Source organism: Enhydra lutris, unplaced genomic scaffold (assembly GCF_002288905.1).
Source record: "Enhydra lutris kenyoni isolate GAN:26980312 unplaced genomic scaffold, ASM228890v2 scaffoldscaffold36, whole genome shotgun sequence".
Classification (NCBI taxonomy): Eukaryota; Metazoa; Chordata; class Mammalia; order Carnivora; family Mustelidae; genus Enhydra; species Enhydra lutris.
The window spans coordinates 13,869,276-13,892,340 of NW_019154120.1; the positions used below are offsets into that span (position 1 = coordinate 13,869,276).

General features: G+C 39.1%; 1 protein-coding gene across 1 annotated transcript in view; it reads right to left on the reverse strand.

Annotated features, from left to right (window-relative positions):
- Positions 1 to 23,065, reverse strand: part of LOC111154258 (PH domain and leucine rich repeat protein phosphatase 1) — a 208,362-nt gene that overhangs the window by 94,610 nt on the left and 90,687 nt on the right. The window contains exons 2-3 of the mRNA XM_022513762.1: positions 10,545 to 10,741; positions 3,576 to 3,701 (exon numbers count right to left, since the gene is read on the reverse strand). Coding sequence (XP_022369470.1) covers positions 3,576 to 3,701; positions 10,545 to 10,741 — 323 coding nt within the window. The remainder of the gene's footprint in view (positions 1 to 3,575; positions 3,702 to 10,544; positions 10,742 to 23,065) is intronic.

Genomic DNA, 23,065 nt, shown 5'->3' on the forward strand with positions numbered 1-23,065 from the left:
TCTATCATGCACATATTTGACCTAAGCCCCAGGCGGTAAGGACTATTCCTATTCCCTTTACCAAATGAAAAGGCCTAACTTTAGAAGCTTCGACAGTGTCAGGCCAGTGAATGGCAGAATCTAAGTCTGCCTTAGTTTGAAACCCAAACTCTTTACTCCCACACTATTTGGCTTCTGCAAACATTCAGAGCCTTACTGAAGGGAAAGGAGGTTCAGATTCTAATTTGAATTCATTCTCACTAATACCAGCCAACTACTAGTTAACTACTTATTAATACTAGTAATTTAAGGTAATTAGCTTACATTCCCTTCTGGAAGCACCCACCCACACTTGGGTGAAACACAAGCTGCAGCCTTGCTGTGTCCGTGTACACTTGTGAATGATCTTCTGCTTGCGGCTGCGTGACACATCAGCCACTCTCTAACGGCCATACGACCATCGGTGAAGAGGAAACGGACACCACCAGTCCTCCACCCCATCACCATCACCTTCTTGGTCACAGTTATCCTCCCAGCCCCCGCCTTCTCCTCCTGAGTGGCCTGTCCCTGAGTCTGTTCATGGTTTGGATGATCAGAGAGAGAGAGAGAGAGAGAGCACCTCGTTCCAGACACACTCTCCTATTAGACCCTGGAGATGGTCTATCGCCCAACCAGCAACAGTGAAGACTACTCACCAAGCTAACACGTGACCTTTACGATCACCAACCACAAGTTAGAAATCAACAATTTCCACACCCCATTAAAGAGACATTTCATAATCTACCTCTTCTGCCTCACCTCCTTGCTGTCTCTCTAGAAACAAACTCTTTGAAGTTAAAAAACTGTATTTGGCCATTGTTTTAAAGGTGCCAATACAAAAAGTCTAATTAGTGCTATGGTTTCTGACTGAGGCTACCATTTACCTCTTCATTCAAAGCAGAACCTAGAAGCCATTTTTTATCCCAACCTTTTCCTCATGCTTATGTAATTATCAGTAATCCTGTCACTCAATCTTCAAAACACATCCCAAAACACATCTATCCACTTTTTTCTGTTTCTCCTCTCATCTCTTGCCTAAAATCCACAAGAGCCTCCCACCAGTCAAACCCTGCCCCCCTCCCTTCTCATCCTCCACAACAGCAATATCAGATCATGCAACTTTCCGGAAGACAGCTCTTTTAGTGGCTTGCCATTATGTCAATAATAGGATCCAGACTCTTTACCCTGGTCCGTAACGTAAGACCCCTGCCTTCCCTGACTGCACATCCCTTGTTCCAGTCTTAGCCCTCTCACACTCTCTTCTCTGACTGCTGGAAAACTCCTCCCATGACATCTTCAAAAAACTCCCATAACATCTTCAAATACTTCTTTCCTTAAAGTTCCAGTTTAAATGTCCCCTTCTCAGAAAGAATTATTCCTCCTCCATTATTCTCTGCTGTAATAACTTGTATTACAGCACTGTGATTATTTGATGTTTTCTTTGTGTGTTTACTTATCATTTGTTTTCCCCAAAGTAAGCGCTTCCAAGAGAGGGGAATTAGACTTGTTCTCGGCTATATTCCAGGACATAGAACACATATGTAACATAAAGTAGGTGCTTAATAAATGCTTGCTAGCTTTAGAACAGTGACTTATCAATTGTGTGGATGTTTAATATACAAGACTATTAAACTTAATCCCCATTAATCTTTTTTTATTATTGTTTCAATCAAAACAATGTGTCATTGGTAAGCTCAATAATTTACATATATTTATTTACATCTTTATCCATGTTTAAGAATTTATACCTCTGACCTGTTCCAAAAAGAATGCAAAACAGGTTTACGACACTGCATTTGATTTAAAAGATCAAAACATCTCCATATTGGACATTCTACAAAATACCTGACCAATACTCTTCAAAACTGTCAAGGTCATTAAAAAAACATAGGAAGACTGAAAAACTCTCATAGACCATAGGAGACAAAGGAGACATGACAGTCAAATGCAATGTGGTACCCCGGATTAAACCCTGGAAATGGAAAAAGACATTAATGGAAAAACTAGTAAAATCCAAATAAATCTTGGAGTTTGATAGTTCAGAGTAATGTGTTAATATTGGTTTCTTAGTTTTGGCAAATCTATCATGGTAAGGGAAGATGCTTGGGAAACTGGGTGGGGCTATGTGGAAACTCCCTGTACTACCTTTACAACTTTTTTGTAAATAGAAAATTATTCCTAAATAAAAAGTTTATTTAAAAAAATCAACATCTCCATATAGAGAGAAATTTAATGCACTCTGACCACATTTTGGCATTTTATTCTGAATAAAGCAGAGTGTAGGTTGTTGACTTACTGCCTTAAACCCATGCAAACACTTAAATATAAAAGCACAGTTATTCTTTAATACTTGTCTCCTCACATTTGCAACCACAAAAGTAATTTTAAAACGACGAAACAGATGTACTTACTGCCTCTAATACCACATTAACTCTACAAGGACGTCTGCGGAAGAAATGTCATCTTTCCCATTTTCTCTAGCAGGGTGCTGCCCTTCCACTTGCCTACCAGGTTAGGAGAATCCTCTGAGTCCTATTAATCCAAATTCTGCCCATTGCTGCTTCTCTGAAAGGAGGGGAAACTAATATTCTTAAGTGTATGGCATCATCAGAGGACACAGTTTTTACCTGATAATTCAAGTGCGGCCAGTATTTCAGAATGTCTTTCTAGATGTTATTCTCGAATTTTCTATTAACTGTTTTACAAAGTTATGTCCCATTCATTCACTTGATAAATAATTACATCATCATACAGCAGTCTGAATCATACTGAACTTGGATAGCAAATTCAAAAATATGAAAGCAAATTCCAAAGTAATGGTTCTACACCCAAGAGAGGTTTCATAATTTCATAAACACACCCAAAACCAAGGCACCAAATACTACAATCCACCCATTTTACACACAGTTCTATAAATGTGATGTAAAACCATCTTCACACAAAGTACCTGAAATACCAAAACTTATTTATCTTATTCATCGTGTTACTCTAGCTTCCATCACACCCCCCCCACACACACACGTATACTGTTTCATTGCTCATGGTAATCTTATTTAATTAGGGGACTATAAAACGGTCAAAATAATAAAGATGTGAAAAGAAAGTAAGCCATCTGAAAGGCAGAAGTTGAACAGGTGAAAAGGAGATGGCACAGATTAAACCACTTGTATGAAAAAAATAGAGGAAGAGGGGAAATTTGTAATAATTCTTTGGGTATTTTGTGGTTTTACAGTTGTCCTACCCTGGGCCAGTCCCTTAAATATTCTTAGCTGATGTTCCTTACCTATAACATTAAGACAGTAATGTTAATCTACTCACTGATCTGTTTTCTTTCCCCTTAGGATAAACAAAACCTAACAAATGAAACATCTTGGAAATTTTATATTGGCTACTTTTCAGCCAAAATGAGCTTTTATAGAACTAAAAGGTGCAAACTACTAGCAGTATCTGGAAAAAAAAGGGAAAAAAAAGTATAATACTACATTCTGGAATTGGGTAAAGCAGAGAGAAACTGCAGACAGCTAAAAGCTGAACAATGTTCTCAGGTAAGCACTTACCTTGGAAACTTGTCGAAGCCACCTTAAATACTCTGTGAATGTATCAAAACAAATGTAGTAAGTCTGGCTTTGGGGTCCAGAGGAGCTAAATGCTAAACAGTGCTGGTGCTTTTTCACTTCTTCTACCTATAAAAACAAAGAGACAAAAAGAGTCAGGAAAGCAGACCATGTACATAGTTCATGAACCATACCTTGGGCCAGTGAGCCTGCACAGATTTGCAGCTTTCCCTACATACGTTCCTCTTAACACTTAAATTGTGTTAAGTTCCTGAGTCTGACTAACCAACGTGAATTACGAGGAAATAGAAAATGGAGAGTTTTATCTTTAGATTTCCCCCACAAGAACGAAATTCTCTTCTTCCTGTTTAAATTGGAACAGACTCCCTTCCTAGCTTTCTCTATCGTCACAACAGGGTGCGAAGGTTCTTTCTTCCTTTGGGCAGAGCTGTACTTAATATTTTACTTAAGGATTTTTATTCCAGATAAGTTTTCTACTCTAAGGGACTTTTCTATTACTCTGAATTACAACCTTTTGGAAAAAGTCTTCAAGCATGTTAAGTAAGTTTTTAAAAATTTAACATGAAATTGAGATTAACATGAAATAAAACTCTATCAAGAGTCCTAATTGGCCCTTCAAGTTCGAATAAGGCAGTGATAGAGTCAAATCAAATTTCCACTCCCAGTAAATTCCTCCTAAGGAGGAAAAGTCCAGATAATAAAATAACGTGACACCACACAAGCTCCTACGCTTCACTTACAAAAATAATCACAGGTCACAAGGGAAGTGTAAAAAATTTTCAAAAAGATGAGTATCACAGACTATGCTCTAGGACCAAAATGCAATTAGAAGTTAGATGTCAATAATTTAAAACCCAAGTATCCTTAGAAAACCAGTAACATACTTCTAAACAAGTTAAAAAAAATAAAAATTTAGATATTCTTAGAACTAAACCATTAAGAAAGTACTACATATCAAAATTTATGGAATGCAACAAAAGCAATACATAGCGGAAATTTTATAATTTTAAATACTCATATTAGTAAAGAAGGCAGAAAATTGTTTTCATTGATATGTGTCTCAAGAACCTGGGGAGGGGGGTGGCACGGTGATGGACACTGGGGAGGGTATGTGCTATGGTGAGTTCTAGAACTGTGTAAGACTGATGAATCACAGACCTGTACCCCTGAAACAAATAATACATTATGTTAATTTAAAAAAAAAAAAAGGAAGAAGAAGAAAAGAGGAAAAAAAAAAAAAAGAACCTAGGGGGAAAAAATACCATACCAAAAACTGAATAAACTCAAAGTAGAATAAAGGTGATAATAAAAAGCAGAAATTAGTGAAATGAAAACCAAATATACAACAGAGAACATGAACATTAATAAAATACTGGTTCTTTGAAAAGGCTAACAAAATCAAATGTTGACTGATATAGGTCAATGATATCATGATAATGATAATGATACAAACATCATTAATAATGTAAGAGAGACAAGACTACAGATTAAGCAGATTTAAAAGAACATTTTAAGCAATTTTGTGCCAAAATCTTAGGAAAATATATTTTACTAACACTAACTCACAAAAAAAAACTAGAAGGCCTACATAGTCCTATAACCATTAAAGAAACAGAGTATTAAAATTTTTCTTCTCAAGAAATATCACACCCATATGGTTTTATAGATGAATTCTACCAAAATTCCATGAAACAGATCTTTCCAAACTTGTGCAAACTCATCCACCAAACAAAAAATGAAGAAAAATACCGCAACATATTTTATAACCAAGAACAGATCATCAGAGCAGTAACAGAAAGGAAACTTTTAGGCCAGTCTCAGTTACAAACACTTATCTTGAACAAAACGTTGCATCAGGATCCAGAAATACAGGGGGGAAAAAATACAGACATGCAGAATCCAGAAATACCAAAAAAAACACAAAAAAACCCATACATCAAGGGGCACCTGGGCGGCTCAGTTGGTTAAGTAGCTGCCTTCAGCTCAGGTCATGATCTCAGGGTCCTGGGATTGAGCCCCAGGTCATGCTCCCTGCTCCGTGGGCAGTCTGCTTCTCCCTCTGCCTCCCCCCACTGCTTGTGCTCTCTCTCTCAAATAAATGATAAAATCTTTTGACTCTTACTCTTAGGAAACAAACTGAGGGTTGTTGGAGGGGAGCAGAGTGGAGAGGTTGGGATAACGAGGTGATGGGACACTGGGGAGGGTATGTGTTGTAATGAGCACTGGGTATTATATAAGACTGATGAATCACAGACCCATACCCCTGAAAAAAAATAATACATTATATGTTAATTAACTGAATTTAAATTTTTTTTTAAACTACCTATCAAGAACAAACTGGATTTACCTCAGGAAAGGCAAGATGGTTTAACATTATTGGAACTATAAAATCTTTAATCACATTAACAGATTAAAGAAGAAAACCATATGATCATCCCACAGCTGCAGAAAAAGCATTTGGTAACATTCACCACTGATTCATCATTCATGATAAAAATTCCTAGCAAACTAAGAACACAAACAACAACTTTGTCTTAGCTGACAAAGGGTATCTATCAAACATCTAAGGCAAACTTCAGTGTTAATGATGATATACCACTCTCTTTAAGATCTCTGAGAGGACAAGTATCTACTGTTTCTATTCGATACTATACTGGAATTCTGGCCATTACAATAAGACAAAAAATGTATTAAAGAAGGAAAAAAATTGTCATTATTTAAATATTACATGATTAGCTACATAGTAAACTCCAAACAATCTATAGACATATTAGAATAAATAAGAAAATTTAGCAAGGTGGCTAGATATAAAACAATACTCAAAAGAAAACTGCATTTCTATTCACAAAAGAGAAAATACAATTTTTTAAAAGTGCCATTTAAACTAATCAATATTAACAGAAATCAGGCCAGTGGCTCCTGGAGGATGGGGGAAAGTGAGAAGAAAAGAGTGGAGGAAAGGGGTACAAAGGAGCACAAGGAAACTTTTAAGGGTGGTATCATCTTCGTCATTGTGACAATGGCTTAATGGGTGTATTTAGCTATCTGTACTGTTATCAAATTACTATCAAAATATGCAGTTTACTGCATGTCAATTGTACCTCAATAAAATTTGGTGAAGATGTAGAGAAACAGGAACACCTGTACACTGATGTGAGTGTAAAATGGTGCATCAACTTTGGAAAACAATTTGTTACCGTCTTGGAGCACGTGTATATGCTCTACATGGACATGTAGCTGCACTCCTAAGCCCGCATGTAAGAGCAGCATTTCTCAAAGAGGTTATTTATCACAGGGTTTCGAATTAAACAGCTCACTGTACATGGTGCAGCACTAATACCCTCCATGACATTTTATTCTGAGCCCCTTCCCCATAAATGCCAATAGTTTCCCTTTGCACCAAATATATTAATATTAACCAAATACCATCTACTTTCCACATTTTCCAGACCCTCTGCAATTAAGGTGAAGTCATGTGACTAGTTCTGGCCAATGAGCCATGAGCAGAAGTGACGTCTCTTACCCTGCCCAAGCACAAAAAGAAGGTTGCATGTTCCAAATGTTTTAAGAGAGCAGAGCCTCATCAGGCTGGGTCCCTGGACAGTTATGAGAAAAAAGAAATCTCCACTAATCCACAGTGGGCACTTAGGGGAATGAGAAAAAAGCCGTTATGTTAAGTCACTGACATCTGGGGAGGGATTTGTTACTATAGAATAACTTAGAGATCTGTTGGCTGTTCAATAATTTCACAATCAAAACACTTGCACATATTACCAAATGTCCCTTTTGGGCACAGTAACTCTAGTTGAGAACTATTACCCTAGAAAATCTACTTGCATACCAGGAGGCATATCAATGTAAGACTATTTCAGCAGCATTATTTATAATAACAAAATACTAGAAGCAACCCAAATGTCCATCAATAGGAAAATTATTTAAGAAATTATGAGAATTTAGAACATTTACAGAGGGAAACATTATACAGAAATAAAAACCACATACATCAAGCATCATGGAATCTTATTATGAAACAATACTGAATGGAAAAATTCAATCACAGAAGCCCACAGATAGGACAATACCATTTTTACTCAGCTCAACAAGAAGCAAAACATAGTTACACGATTAAACTTATTTCAAAAAAGAAACTGATGAATATAAATTCTAGGACAATGGGTGGATACCTCTGGTGTCTGGGGAGGCAACGGGACAGACGTAAAGAGAACACAGGTAGAAACACTGATACTGATACTGCCATGATTCCTAAACTGAGTAGCAGGTTAACGATTATTCAACTTATTATGTGTCATAAGTTAGCAAATATTAAGTAAAATATTAAATCTAAAAATCTATATTAACTTCTAAAGGACAAATTATATAACATAATAACTTGTACAATGAATAGAAACTTCTCTGTTAAATAATTATTTCCCAATAATTAAATTTTAAGAGCGCTTCATTTAACTTCATAGTTGGAACTGGACATTTGAAAATGTAAAATAAATGATCACACTCCAGTGGTGTGTCAGATTTGATTATAGCAATTACTGCTGGCTTATGGTCAGTCTATCTCACACTTCATTTCTAGCTCTTCTTCATATATTTAAAAGAAACAAAAACAAAAACCTGCCATTTACTCTTAGTTTTTCCTTTAACAGAATGAAACAGCAGAATGAAAAGAGGAACAGATAAACATTAATGAAAACTCAGACGGCAAAGAGTGAGTTATTTTTCCCCGAACCTGGTGAACAGGTTTTAAAAGACTGGCTTTTAACATACTCAATTATTTTTAAAGGCATAGTGCAAAACAGGTTTTACAAGGTTGGTCTGTGAGAAAAGGAAGCTGTTTCAATTTATTCAATGGTAGAAGTCTATCCAATAATAGGCCTGGGAAACAAGTCTCTAGCTCTGAATGAAAATGCTAATTATAACTCGTTCTTCTGACCTTATCTGAACATTCCACTGCTTTCCTGTCTCTGCTTCTCTGAGCACAATAATCTTTCTGACCATCTCCTTCATATGTCAAGAGATTTTTCACCCTTCAAGTTTTACTGTAATTGCTAGCTCCTTCATCACAAAATTCCCTGATTCCCCACAAGAAAATGTAATCTCGCCTTCCACTCATCTTCTGCACTACTTTTCTGCCTCTCTCTTAGAACAGATATTGTGCCCATCCTTCATCCCTGGAGAGTAAATTATAAGCAATTCAAAGGCAGGAATGATGACTTACCCACCTTGGTATTTCTGGGACACCAAGCAAAGTGGCTTCCCCACAGAAATTATTTAATAAATAGTTGTATTAAATGTGCCTTAGCAAATGCCTAACATCATAGAGAAGAAAGAAACAGACTGTTGACCTAACAGGGCACCAAACATTAAATATGTATTTTTAATGATGACCTGTGGGAGTAATAATGATGACTAATTTTTCAGAATTCAATCCAGAGGACAAAATCTTCAGTAATAAGATGCCACTAATTCTTCACTGTTCAGACAAAAGTTAAGTAATGGTTTGAAGATAGGTGACTGAAATAGATCTAAATATACCTGGCAGCCTGGCCAAAATCTTTTTAAAATGATCCAATATTAGTCTTTTTAGGATTAGAATGCATAATAGCAGAGGGGTGGATGGGTAACTGACATGGGCTATTTACATAAGGAAAGACTAATTTAAACTATGAATGAAGAATGAATTTGCTACAAAGCAGGTGAATAACAAAGCCATTTACCACTGCATACACCTGATTTTTACCTTATTCATTTCTAATCCCTGGAACCAGAAGATGAAACATTTGCCAATTTTAAAAAGTTCACTTTAACAAAAGTTGTGTGTTTTTTTTTTAACCCCTCTATTTATATCCTCCATGTTCTGCCTTCTTTCCCATGCCCATTCAGGAAGAAAAATGGTAAAGAAAATATTTGCTTAATTTGTCCCCAATTTTCAAAAACCCTTTTCTTCATCCAAATTTGCCTTCCCATTTATTAAGAGACTTTCATATCATTTAAAAATCGGGAAATACTAACATATAATTATGGTAATGATACTCCCACCAACACTTGGGTATTAATAAATCGATTTGGCAAAAAAAGAATGTAAGATTTTCCCAAACAATCTGGTTCTTTCTATTTTATAAATGTAGGAATAAAATAATTATCATGCCCAAAGAAAAGCAGCTAGTAATGTTGGTAATATCTATCAGCTATATCACAACTTTTCTCTGAAACAAGTTAACATTTCAGGTTCAAAAATTATGACTGGCTAAATTGGCAAACTAAAAAATGTTAATTTGGGGGCACCTGGATGGCTCAGTCAGTTAAGCGTCTGTCTTTGACTCAGGTCATGATCTCAGTGTCCTGGGATGGAGCCTTGCATTGTTGGGAATCCATCAGCAGGGAGTCTGTCTCTCCCTCTCCCTCTGCCCCTCCCACTGTTCATGCTCTCTCTTCCTCTCTCAAATCGATAAAATCCTTAAAAAAAAAAAAAAGTGCTAACTTTACTGGTCACTGCATAAAGAGAGACAGGTGTGCCGAAGCTGGATCAAAGATTCATGCAAGAGAGTGTCTAACCTTTGGTACCCGTGCTTGAATGGTCCTAAACCCATGGACTTCAGGATCGTGACAACTATACCACACAGTAGGTACTCAAGCTATCAACAGATGTCTACTCATAAAGAATAATTCATCACCTACAGCCTAAAACATAATACTGAATTTTAGTTGCTCTGTTTTCCAGCCTGTCATGGACTAAGCAAGTAAAATCGCCGGGGCCTCCTGCCGGCCAGCGGCACTGTCATCCACCGCTCCACCACCCGACAATGCCCAGGGCAGAGCGCGACAGGAACTGAAGTGGACCACAGATGAGCGAAAAACCACGGACCCCGTATTACAGAAATGGCTCAAAGTAAGCTCAATGACACTGGGACACCTGTTAGCATTTTGTTTTAAACTTACTTTTCCACCGATCAGTGGCAGAACGTGCATCTTTCCGGTCAAGCTGTCTTTCACAGATGATACTATAAGGCAGGTCCCACACAGGATGACCTGGCGTCTGGTCCAGCGGTTCACTGGCAACTGCATTTTGCCTTTACGGACATTATACATTCCTGAGAGCTGAATCCGCTCAGAGCTACCAGAGCTGTGAGGTTTTCCTGAAACAAACACAAGCAAACATTTTAGTCCAAAGAACTGGGTGTTTTAAATTAATTAATGAATTAGTTAATTCATTAATTAATTTAAAGATTTTATTTATTTGACAGAGAGAGACACAGCTAGAGAGGGAACACAGAAGAGGGAGTGGGAGAGGGAGAAGCAGCCCCCCACGGAGCAGAGAGCCCGATGTGGGGCTTGATCCCAGGACCCGGGGATCATGACCTGAGCCAAAGGCAGACGCTTAACAACTGAGCCACCCAGGTGCACCTAAATTTATTTATTTTTAAGATTTTATTTATTTATTTGACAGAAAGAAAAGGAGGGAGAGAGTAGCAGAGGGAGAGGGAGAAGCAGACTCCCCACTGGGCAGAGAGCCCCACGCGGGACTCAATCCCAGAACCCCAGGATCATGACCTGAGTCAAAAGCAGACACTTAACTGACTGAGCCTACCTAGGCACCCTAGAATTGGGCTTTTTTTTTTTTTCAACTCACTGGCATACCAGATAAACTACCAGGGCAACAGAGAATAATTATTGGGCAACAGTCTAATTTACAATTGAGAGACTGAAATCTGCAATAATACAATTATGGTTAAGAACTACCACATCTACTCCACAGACCCAGTTTAATTTTAGGTGAAGAAATGTTTTTTCCATTTTAAGTCCTCTGTTATAACCCAAGTTTTATTTCCTTCTATATCCCTCACAATTTTTTTTTACATTTAAAAAAGGGATGACTTCAAGATTTTATAAATGGCTAGAGTTAATTTAAGTACACTAAGAAGAAAACATTACAGACTAAGATAGGAAAATAACATTCAAGATCTAGCATTTAGTGAAACTTATCAGTTTTAATGAAATTAACTTCTGATGTTCTTCCTCCTACAGTTATGCAATACACTTTTACTATTAAGGAGGCAAAAAAATAAATAATTTTCCTAATAAGAAAATGCTCCTCTAGTCCTCAAAGATACACTGAACATCAATCTAGGAAGGATGGTATGTGGTCACACATGTGACTCATGGTAGGAACACAGGGACAGCGAGAGAAGCACTGAGACTCGGAGACAAGGAGAGCGCCAAGAAAGACGTTAAGAGTCTTTGTTTCCAAGATGGAGATGAATCTGGCAGACTGACATTTAGACAAGTCCTATCAACTGGATGGGAGAACCACTGTGATTCGTGTATGACAGCGTTACAAACAAGAGCAACACAGTCCCAGTTGTAGACGCTGAATGCCTAACAGCAAAGAGTACTGAAACTCACACTCACAAATAAACTAATGAGAGACACGTGTCCTTGAACAGGACCCAAGCCAGAAGGGTTGTATTTATTTGGAAATCTGCCTAGTTGCCAAAGGCTAACAGAAGAAACATATTCATGGGACACTGTATTCTTATGAATATTAAAACTTCACGTAAATACCAAGTAGTTTTGGTAGATGTCTAATACCTACTAGAAAAGGAAACAGGAAGAGCAGTGGCACCAAAAATAGATCTTAAAAGATCCAGAGTGTTGGAACCCTCCCAATACATACCTTTGGGCAGAAAGAACAAAACCAGCAGGTTTGAATTTCACTTCCTCTTTCTCCCAGTATATCAAATGTTTTATAAAACAGATTCTACATACTACAGAATTTTGTTGGGGCTGGGCCAGAATGAAGTGTAACAGCGGTTCAGAGACTTCAACTTAGTGCCCAGCAAACAATGAAACACAGCTAACACCCTCCTCAAGGGAGCTGAGAACGCCACGGGCTTGTTCCGTCACCAGATGCTAACGCCCCACCAAGAGGCAAGAAGACCAGGAGACTTCAGATCACACAGGACTTGCCAGAGGCTGCCGGTGATGACGGTCAGACCACAGCCACTCATCTGCCCTCTTCCATACAAGTTCATTTACCAAGAGAGAAAAATGCTCAGACTCCCAGTCCAAGAGCTCCTTTCTACATGATACTCCCCTTATAGGGAAGAAGGTAAGTGTAAGATTACCGCTTTCGAAAACCCAATTTCCACAAATGTAAGAAACTAACATACACTAATGAGGAATCTAAATAGGCAGGTGCATGCTGGCGTGAACATGTGCGTGTGCGCACGCACGCACACACACACACACACACACACACACACACTTACATACATACTAGTGAATGCAAACAAGGAGACATTTTATTTAGCCACATCCAAGAGTGGCTTCCAGGACACCTGTTAACCTGTCACATTTATGTAGCTCTGTGGGTCACCACAGACTGAACAAAAAGCCAACAGGAGTACATAAAGATCTCCCAGCACCACAAAAATCCTACAGAAAGCCCCAGAACAAATCACCAGATAGAGTGGACTACACGTCCCAGAAGGGACAAATATACTGAAGAGTATAGAGACATCAACCGAGTCAGGCTTTTTATTCTTTCATTAGAAAAATTCCCAAAGGGCCTGAGTCCTGGAGCCTAATGGTAAGCTCAGTCTGTCCTTGGAAAGCCCTACACATCCCAGTCTGAACCATCCCCTCCTCATCTTGTTCTGAGTGAATTCCAATCTCCTTGTGGTCTGCTCCCCCACCCCCTGGGTGTTCCAGGAGACCCCTCCTCAGAACCTGCTGTGTACAAACAGGGCTCTGGAGAGTATGGAGACGAACGCGCACAGCATACCTGGGCAGCCACCCAGATGTAGCCTCCTTTGCCTCAAACTTCCTTATTTTATGACATAGGAATGATTTTAATCTCTCCCTGCCATTCTCAAACTTCTCAATTCAGAGGAATTCCAAATGTCCTATGTCTTAATAAATACTGACAACACCAAGTAACCAATGACTACCAGTTCAAAGTTGCATCAGTTGTTAAGACTTTTATTTTAGAAATGTTAGCTAATTTCCTACAGGTCTAAGGCACGTCTTACTCCATCCGAGGGGAAAGAGAGCAAAAGCAAGTATGTCAAGCTGAGGCAGAGACTGACCACAGCAAAGCGACTGAAGTCTCCTTCAGTCTTGTCTATCAGCAGGGAATTTACTAAACAAATAATTAGAAGTATTTATTTAGGGGAAACTACAGTCTGTTTTGCTACAATACTGTGATTCATTAATACCAACTAGCTCATATGATTGTAAATAGGGGAATGGTATCACTTTAATATGTATATTGTGTCGGTTCAGAAAGATTTAGTCTAGAATTAAAACTTTCAATAGCAAAGGAAAAAGTCCACAGCAAATATGCCATCTCAGTGCCCACAAGCCAGCATTTCAGTTCTGTTACTGTGCAGCTTTAATATTCCTTAAAACTAAAATTCAACTTCCAGCCACACTGGGATGCCCAAGCGGGCCATCTGGGTTATCTCCCGAGGCCCCATCGTTACTTTTGTTAGTATTCTGGTTATAAAGACGCATGCACTTATAGTCCTGCCCTCTTCCAACTGCATTTTCTCATAAACCATTTTATTTTTATTTTACAATTTTGGAGAACATGAGAATTTTTAGGAATACATATAAAGTAGCAGTAACACCTGTTTTAACTATAATACCATTTAAACAACAAAGAAATAAGTACAAATTTGGTTGTTGCCAATCACGTGTCTTTGCTAAATTTATAACCATGTCTATCATTGCAGAAGTTTAAAAATATGTCTACAAAGTTCTTTTAAATTCTTTCCCTCAAAAGGCAGAGCCTAGTTCCACTCCTCTTGTGTGCGGCTCACGTCTAACAAACAGAATACCGGGGAAGTGATGCAATTTCTGAAGGTCATCAAGGGCAGAAAGCTTCCTCCTTGCTCTCTAGGATCACCCCCTCTGGTGAAACCAGCCGCCATGTCATGAGGACACTCTACAGACCCTATGTAAGGCCAACAAGGTGAGGCACTGAAATTTCCTGCCAACAGCTGGGGAGCAACTGGGATTCTTTTCACCAGCCACGTGATGGAGCCATCCTGGAAGCAGATCCTCCAGCCCCAGTCAGGCCTGGAGAACCACTACCCCCAAGACATACTGACTGCTCACCTCCTGATACCTGAGCCAGAAGCACCCAGCCTAGCCACTCCACTCCCGAACTCCTGATTCAGAGAAGGAGGTAATAATAAATGTATGGTGTTTTAAGCCATTAAGTTGCGGGGCAATAACTAACACAACTTTATGAAGTTGGTTTCACTTAGTTCTATTTACCTGAACATGGTATTACTTAAATAACCCCCCTTTCCCTAAAATCATCTACAAATTTACAGAACTTTATATAAACTAGTGAGGGTCTACTATAACCAGAAATAGTTTAAAAAAAAAAAAAAATAAGAATAGTAAATTAAGCAGTGACAATTTCCAAAACTTTAGAGAATGAAATTATTCATGGTGATAGGGCACCAAAAACTAAGGAAGCCTGATCACGGCATAAAAGTTGCTGGGAGAATTTACCATGTCCCCGGAGCTGAAAATGGTCAGGAATGAGTGCAAACAGTCAACCCTAACCCCCACCTCTCTACCTTAGAGCTTAGACTGATAAAACTCTAAAGCATGATTCTTATTGCATATAAATCCTTAAATCCTTCTCGACTACCTTCAGTGACAGAAAGACTGAATTAAATCACTTGCCTACGGTCATTCCAAGAGCTGGCAGAAGGATTTAAACCACCCCACAGCAAGGTCTAGAGACCTGGGCACTAAGCGGGCACCTGGGAATTTTGTCTCACAGCTGAGAGGCTAAACAAGCCCAGCAGGAGCTCTGAAGCAGATTTGGGACAAGCTGCTTCTCGCTAATGGAAATGACAACCAGCTGCTAAATAGATTTGGGGAGGGTTAATTAATGTATCAGATCAAAATATATAAAGTCAACTGCCCAGTAATCTTGCTTCTTGGTGACAGCCACTCAGTCTGATTGGGTTTATTTAAATTACTGTAGACCCTTTTCCCTGAGAAATGTCATGCCTTGAACCTTTCCCTAATCTCTAAATTCTTGAATACCACTGGAGCTTATAATTTCCCTTATAATGTTAAATAAAATGGACCTGGAAAATGTGAGCTAGCCCTTCATATTCTTACAGATTCTGTAAACAGAGGGCCAAAATAATTTTTAAAAAATCCACCGAAGCAAACTCTAATATAAATGATAATAAAATTAGCCAGGAACTTAAAAATTTCAAGAAGTCGGAGTAAGAAAGAGGATTACCCGGACTGTACACTGTATATAATATATAACAAACTATAATAAATTAAAATGATAAAAGGAAATGCTGAATGAAGACAAGTCACAGCAGAGAGCTTCTAACCAGGCTGCACCAAAATCGCCTGGAAGGCTTTCTCAAGGTCGAGTGCAGGGCTCCACCACCCAGAGTTTCCGATTCAATAATTCTGGGTGAGGCCTAGGGATTCTGCTGATGCTGCAGGTCTGAGGACCACCCGAGACCCACTGAGCTATAGCCCGAGGTTAACAACATCTTTTCAACCTGGTGCTAACCCTTAACCAAAGAAGCAACTGCACTAAGTTGGGGAAAGGATGAGAAAGGCGATTAGAAATGAACTAGAAGAGGAGGTTCTGCTTTTAGACCCGCCTTGTCCCTCCTTCTTTCCTTCACCTCTCGTCCTGACAAGGAACCTGATTCATCTCTCAGGCATCTTTAGATTTCCCTCCATCCCATCATCAAAATTACCCCTTAGTTGTCTGAACACCTAGTGCTCACGTCTCTTCTTGGGATGTATATTTAGAGAAGGTATTTTCTTCAAAGGTGGGTTTCTTGCATTCACAGAGACCATAACCCTTCGCTGATTTATGAGTTCCCTCAGCTCAGTTTTAAGAGCGATCCACGGCTAGCTGGTGTGGCCTCCCCTTATTAACTTCACATTTGGCAAAGAAAATGCGTCTGAGAGATTTCATCCAATCAACCTTCACCTGTCAGTTCAATGTCTTCGCCATCTGTTACTTCCAGAAATGGCAGTCTCGTCTTTCCGTGCATAACCAGACCATACCTTAAGAGCCTTTTCAACGTTCTCCTGAGTTTTTCTTTCTCGTTGGATGAGTAATTTTTTCCTTGGCTAGAAAATTCACTGTAACAGTTTCGCTAACTTTTTATTGTCATTTCCATTACAGTGCATGGTAGACTTGTTCAGGTCCACAGGTCTGTCAGGCTTTTGCCACATTTAACAATCTTAAAATTACTTACAACCTCTATTTTATGGCTAAAAGCTATCCCTTTGGTAGACTGAAGAAAAATTTTCATCACCTGCTTTCCCAGCTGGCTTTATTTTTGTCACACTTCTCCACAAAGGATAATGTCATAAGGCAACAGCATTAAGGCATAAAACACCATGAGTGAAGAGAAACAGCTGAACTTCTCAAAACAATGAAGCCAGGCAGCAGGCCTCCTGGTATGTTTGATTCAAATGTAGGCCTCACAGAAATTACAAGTAACTATCTGTCATGAGGCTCGGGAGGCCTTGGGAGGACTAAATCTTAAATCTGAAAATGCCTAAGGTCCAAAATACCCATAATGGCTCTCAAAAGGGTACAATATTCACTCCCTCCTTCAGATAAAAATTGTGACTTGTGTGAGAGGTTGGGGGAGCCAGGTGGTGGGTATTATGGAGGGCGCGGATCGCACGGAGCACTGGGTGTCAAGCATAAACAATGAATTCTGTTATGCTGAAAATAAATAAATTAAAAATAAATAAATACATAAATACATAAATAAATTGTGACTTGTGTCGGAGGTGAAGGATACTGCTGTGGGCATGGAGATCAGGCTGACGAGGGCAGACAGCACCACAGCTCCAGCTGAGTCAAAAGCACCAAGGCATGCTTTTATTAAAAGGAGGCTGGCAAAGTTTCAATGCGATGTGCACACAGTGATAAATAAATGCTAAAATCAAACTTCTAAAATCAAGAATCCACACCACTACTCCTCTCTCCTACTGATAAAAGAGACCTGGTACGGTTCAGTTTCCTTCGCTGTAAAAAACAGAATTTAGCCAAGACGACTTGACAAGGTGACAAAGGACAATGTCCACACAATCCTATTAAGACACAATGTGATTCAAAATGCTTTTCTACCTCCTCCCTGGGAGGTGGGGTCTGGGTTGATGCCCCACTTTATAACACATACCAATAATGTTTAAATTTTATAATATAAACAGATTCTAAGAGCAAAACAATCTCCTCATTCCTCTCTACTGCATTTGAGAATACTTAACTACCTACCTTTTTCCCTACAACCCTACAAGTTTGCTTAAAAATGTTAATCTAGATTCAGATGTTCTAAAACTGACCTTAGAAACTATCTTATACCAATGCAATATTCTGAAACTCACCCATTCCAAACAGCTGACCATACCTCAACTTACCAGGAATCTCACACACACACACACACACACAAACACACACACAAAATTACAAAAACCTCCCATAATTAGCTCATTTATATGATTTACCTAGGTAACTATGGGAAACATGAGGAGCTTTATTTTAAACCTTCAAAGTATAAAACACAAAATATACAAGGTTCTCAAATTATTTTCTATTACTATTTTAAATACATCCTAATCCTCAAAAGTTTAGAAGGGTAGTAAAAAGACAATAAACATAATCCTGCTTTCTTAGTAGCAGTATACACGCTTTGAATTTTTTCAATTTTTTTATTTGCAGGTCATTTGCGTACTTGTAATCATAACATACACACCATCTTATATCCTGCTTTAGTCTCCTCAGGTTGTATCATACAGACTTTTCAAAGTTGCTAGTCTTTGCATCTTAAAGACTTGCAAGATACTCCAAAATCATGTGTTTACTCATTTCATTATTGAGGATTATTTCCAAATTTTCATTGTATGAACTGCTAAATCCAGGTGCATGACTTTTTTTTTGCGACTCCCAATCTCTCTTTAATATAACCACTTCTTTCTAGGCAGCAACTCTAAATCAGCAAAACTAGCAAAATGAGCAAGAAGCGTGCTGCCACTACGGAATATTTTCCCCAAAGGAATGAGTGATCTTTGCAGACATCCTAAGAACATGTGAAAAGACAAAGCAAACAAAACAGCACACTAAGTCATGTCATTAATAAAAATGAATCCACAGCCACCACTGATTTGGAAATTAGGAATCAGATTGCGGACATCAGCGAATGTGTTTGAACGAGATATGGGAAGTCTCTACTTTTTAAAGAATGATTAAAAGAAAATAGACTAAAAAAGCAAAAGAGGGGCGCCTGGGTGGCTCAGTGGGTTAAAGCCTCTGCCTTCGGCTTGGGTCATGATCCCAGAGTCCTAGGATCGAGCCCCTTATCGGGCTCTCTGCTCAGCAGGGAGCCTGCTTCCTCCTCTCTCTCTGCCTGCCTCTCTGCCTACTTGTGATCTGTCAGATAAATGAATAAAAATCTTTAAAAAAAAAAAAAAAGCGAAAGAGGGGGAAAGAAGGTCTACAATTTTTCTGATGAAAACTTCTATACTTGTACATAGACAAACAGCATTCTAATTTTATCCAGACTCTATACTGTTTGTCCTCTCTGTTCCCACCTCCCACCCCGCCACCCTGCCCTAACTCGGCAGTAAGTCACTAACCGGTTATAACTATAAAGAGCAGCAAAACACTTAGCAATGGATAAAAACACTTCTAAGCAACCAGAATGAAAAAAGAGTTGTAATTGACTGTCATGGATTTTACAGTGCTTGTTATCATAAAAGTATATATAATACATCTTTCAGATCTAAGGTACTGACTTAATTCCTCGGTGACCAAATCATTTATTCACAAGTTTTTTGATCTTCAGAGGGTTCTAGAACCCTAGAACTCCAGTCTTCCTGGGCCTTCAAGTTCCTCCAACCCCATCCTGTAGCTTGTAAATTCCAGAGCAGGCCAAATACACCATCTGCGAGCTGTGACTCTTTCCTATGTCCAAGTCCAAAACTAGCACAACATCTGGAACAGACTAAGTGCTCAACAAGTACCTGTTGCATCAGGGAACACACTCCTATGTTTAGGCCAAGCAACATAACCAGTTCTTAACATATACAGCTCAAGTTACAAAAATTATACAATCTATAACATATTTGGGGAAAAAAGACAGGATAAAAGAAAAAACAGGTGGCTCAAAACAAACCTAGTTCCTAATAACAGTTTTTGGTTTCTACTACAAAAGATTTGCCTAGAATTATCAGCCAATATTTCGAACTTCTTTTCTAGAAACATTAAGGGAATTCTTTTAAGTAAAAGAAGGGGGGTATTATCAATGGACAACTTAAAGGCATTCAACTGAATTACAGTATGTATAGAGTCTGATAAAAATGTAAACTAGAGAGCAAAATCCTTCTCCAAAACTTGATTACAAAATGTCATTATTCAAAAAAATACAGGGGAGTCTGGGATGACTTAGAACACACACTGGAAAACCTAAATCCCACATCCAAATTAATAAAATAAAAGCTTCATGGCTACAAAATATATTAAAACAGTTTTTAAAATATGAATGCACCAAAACATGATTTTGAATACAGTGATGGCACATTTACATATGCTACTTTGGTAGAGCCTGGCTAGATGTTTAATAATCCCATTTCATCTTCCCGCATGCCCATAGTAACTGCATTTGTCATCCGCTCATGGGATTCTGCTGGACTCTTGTAACTAGTCCTGGCCAAGAAAATGTGGGCAGAAATATATAAGCCACTCGTGGATCTGCCTGGGCTGCTCATCCTCTTCCACAGGCTCCTCCCCCACTGACCCGCTGAATGAAGACTGTCCAGAAGAACGCTCTGGAGGCTCAAGGGGACAGTGAGCCACCAGATGGAAGGAGCGTAGGTTCCTGAGTCACTTGGAATAGAGCTGCCGGACCAGAAACGTCAGCAATGGACTTGATCATGGAGAACAAAAGGAACCTGTATTGTGTTAAAAGTGTAAGACTCATATGGTCGGTTGTTGCAGCAGCTAAAACTTCTCTAGCACAGTTATATTCAAGGCAAAATTTCACCCTAACTAGAACTGCAATAAAGTGCTATCCTATCACATGAGTGAACTTCTACAAGTGGGAACACCAAAATCCCTAAGCAGGGTGCCAAGTCCCCCATCCTTCCTATGACATCCAAGGGGGACAGGGCTGTGACTGACTGGGCCACCTGTCACAAGGGAGGGGCAGAGGTCAGTGATGCTGGCACACTTCTTACAGATGCCATCCATAATGGCAGCCAGTTCTCCACAAGTGGGACTCTGAGCAGCAGCTTGAACGGCAGGTACAGTGGCTCTCAAAGCAGCAATGACCCATCTTTATTGAAAATTACTCCTGTAATCCTTAACTGTTTGTGTTAGTCATGGACCTCTAAGCCTAAGTCTGCCACAATAAGCTACCATGAACTGGGTAGCTTAAAACAACAGACACAGCTGTGGAGCCTACAAGTCTGAAATCAGGTGTCCATGGAGCTGGCTCATTCCAAGGGCTCTAAGGGGGAGGCTGTCTCAAGCCTCTCCCAACACTTCTGGTGGTCACAGGCAATCCTCTGACATTCTCTGTCTTGTGGCAATGCAATCTCAGTCTTTGCCTCCATCTTCCTATCGCCTTCTTTGTGTGTAGCTCTGTGTATCCTCTTCTCTTCTTATAAGGACACCAGTCATTGGATTTAGGGCCAACTTTAATCCAGTATGACCTCATCCTAACTTACTATATCTCCAACACTGAAGTCACATTCTGAGGCTCTGCATGGACATGAATTTTTGGGAGGACACCTACTACACTACTGATTTCCAACCTAATTAGGTCTAATTCTCTTTGGTTTTACAATTCTTTTTCAAAATTTGAGAATTAAATATTTATACGACTACCTTTGTTTAGTACTGCCATAGTGTATTTACTACACAGTGCAGCAAGTATATTATTAAGTTTATAACAAAACTTAATTAGGAAGTATCACCTAAGATCAAACAATTCTTGTTAGCTGAGCTCTAAAAAGATTGCAAGGTACAATATGGCATTTTGACCTTTAAATGTTAAAGGCCAATGCCCCAGCAGACAAAAGTATCATATCCCTAAGCACTGGATCTGGAAACCCAAATCATTAAAGATCCACGAAGCAGTCCACAACTTTTGTCCACAGTATTGCAATAGCTTGGCTGAAGACCAGTAACTGGGCCATCAGCGGACTGTGCCAGGGCCCACACTTTACTTCCCTCTGCGTCAAACAAACTTCTTTCGAAGTTAAATCTCATTGTTTATTTAACTGTCCTCAAGAGAAGCTCTTAGCACTAGAAGAAGACTTAAAAACCATGAAGATTAACCCTGCAGACAATCAAAGTCTTACATATTTTTTCAACAATTTTACATACTTTTGGTACCTACTAACGACTCCAAATGACGCTAGCATCCATCAGTTAAATAAACCAACTGGATGGTGAACTAAAATGCCAACACATGTACAAACAACGTGCCCATTAGTTATAAAACACTGAACAGAACAAACTTATTGGGCATACACACTCATTTAACCAACACCCAGGGTAAAAAAATATGCATCAGAAATCAGATGCCTAAAATTCAATTATTTATAAGATGTGCTAAGAAATGCCAATAAAATTGTTAACCACTTACATGTATTCAAGGATATCCACTATAAATCATTCTATCTTGGACTAGCAACCGTATCTATGTAAAAGTAGAAAAATCATTCTCAATTTCCCTCTCTCCCTCATTATCTTCAATTCTTATCAGCTCTATCCCCCAAACATATCCCAAATCCAAAAGCTGTCATCTTTTGCTGACTGAACAACAAATTCTCCTATAGATCCTTTGTTCCCATATTCTAAGTCACTATGGCAGCCATCCATAAACCCTGTTGTGGGATGAATTGCATTTCCGAAAAAGATATAGTCAAGTCCTAACCCCCAGGACCTGTGAATGCAACCTGATATAGAAAAAGTGTCTTTGCAAATGCAATCAAGTTAACATAAGGTCATATTGGATTAGCGTAGCTCTAATCCAATGTCTAGTGTACTTATAAGAGGAAAATTTGGACACAGTCATAGAAGGGGAAAAGGGTGTGTGACAATGGAGGTAGAGACTGGAGTGATACAGTTGCAAAATCAAAGAACACCAGGGATTGTCAGCAACCCCCAGAAGCTAGGAAAGACAAGGAAGAATCTTTCCCTAGCACCGTCTAGCCTCCAGAACTGTGAAACCAACTTGTCATCCGCAGTCACCCAGTCTGTGGGAATTTGTTACAGCAGCCCCCGAAAACAGGTGTCAGCAGGGCTGCACTCCCTCCAGAGGTTCTGAGGGAGAATTTGCTCCTCACCTCTTCCAGCTTCTGGAGCTGTCGGCGTTCTTTGGCTTCTGGCCACATCACTCCAGTCTGTCTGCGACTTCACTGTCTTCTCT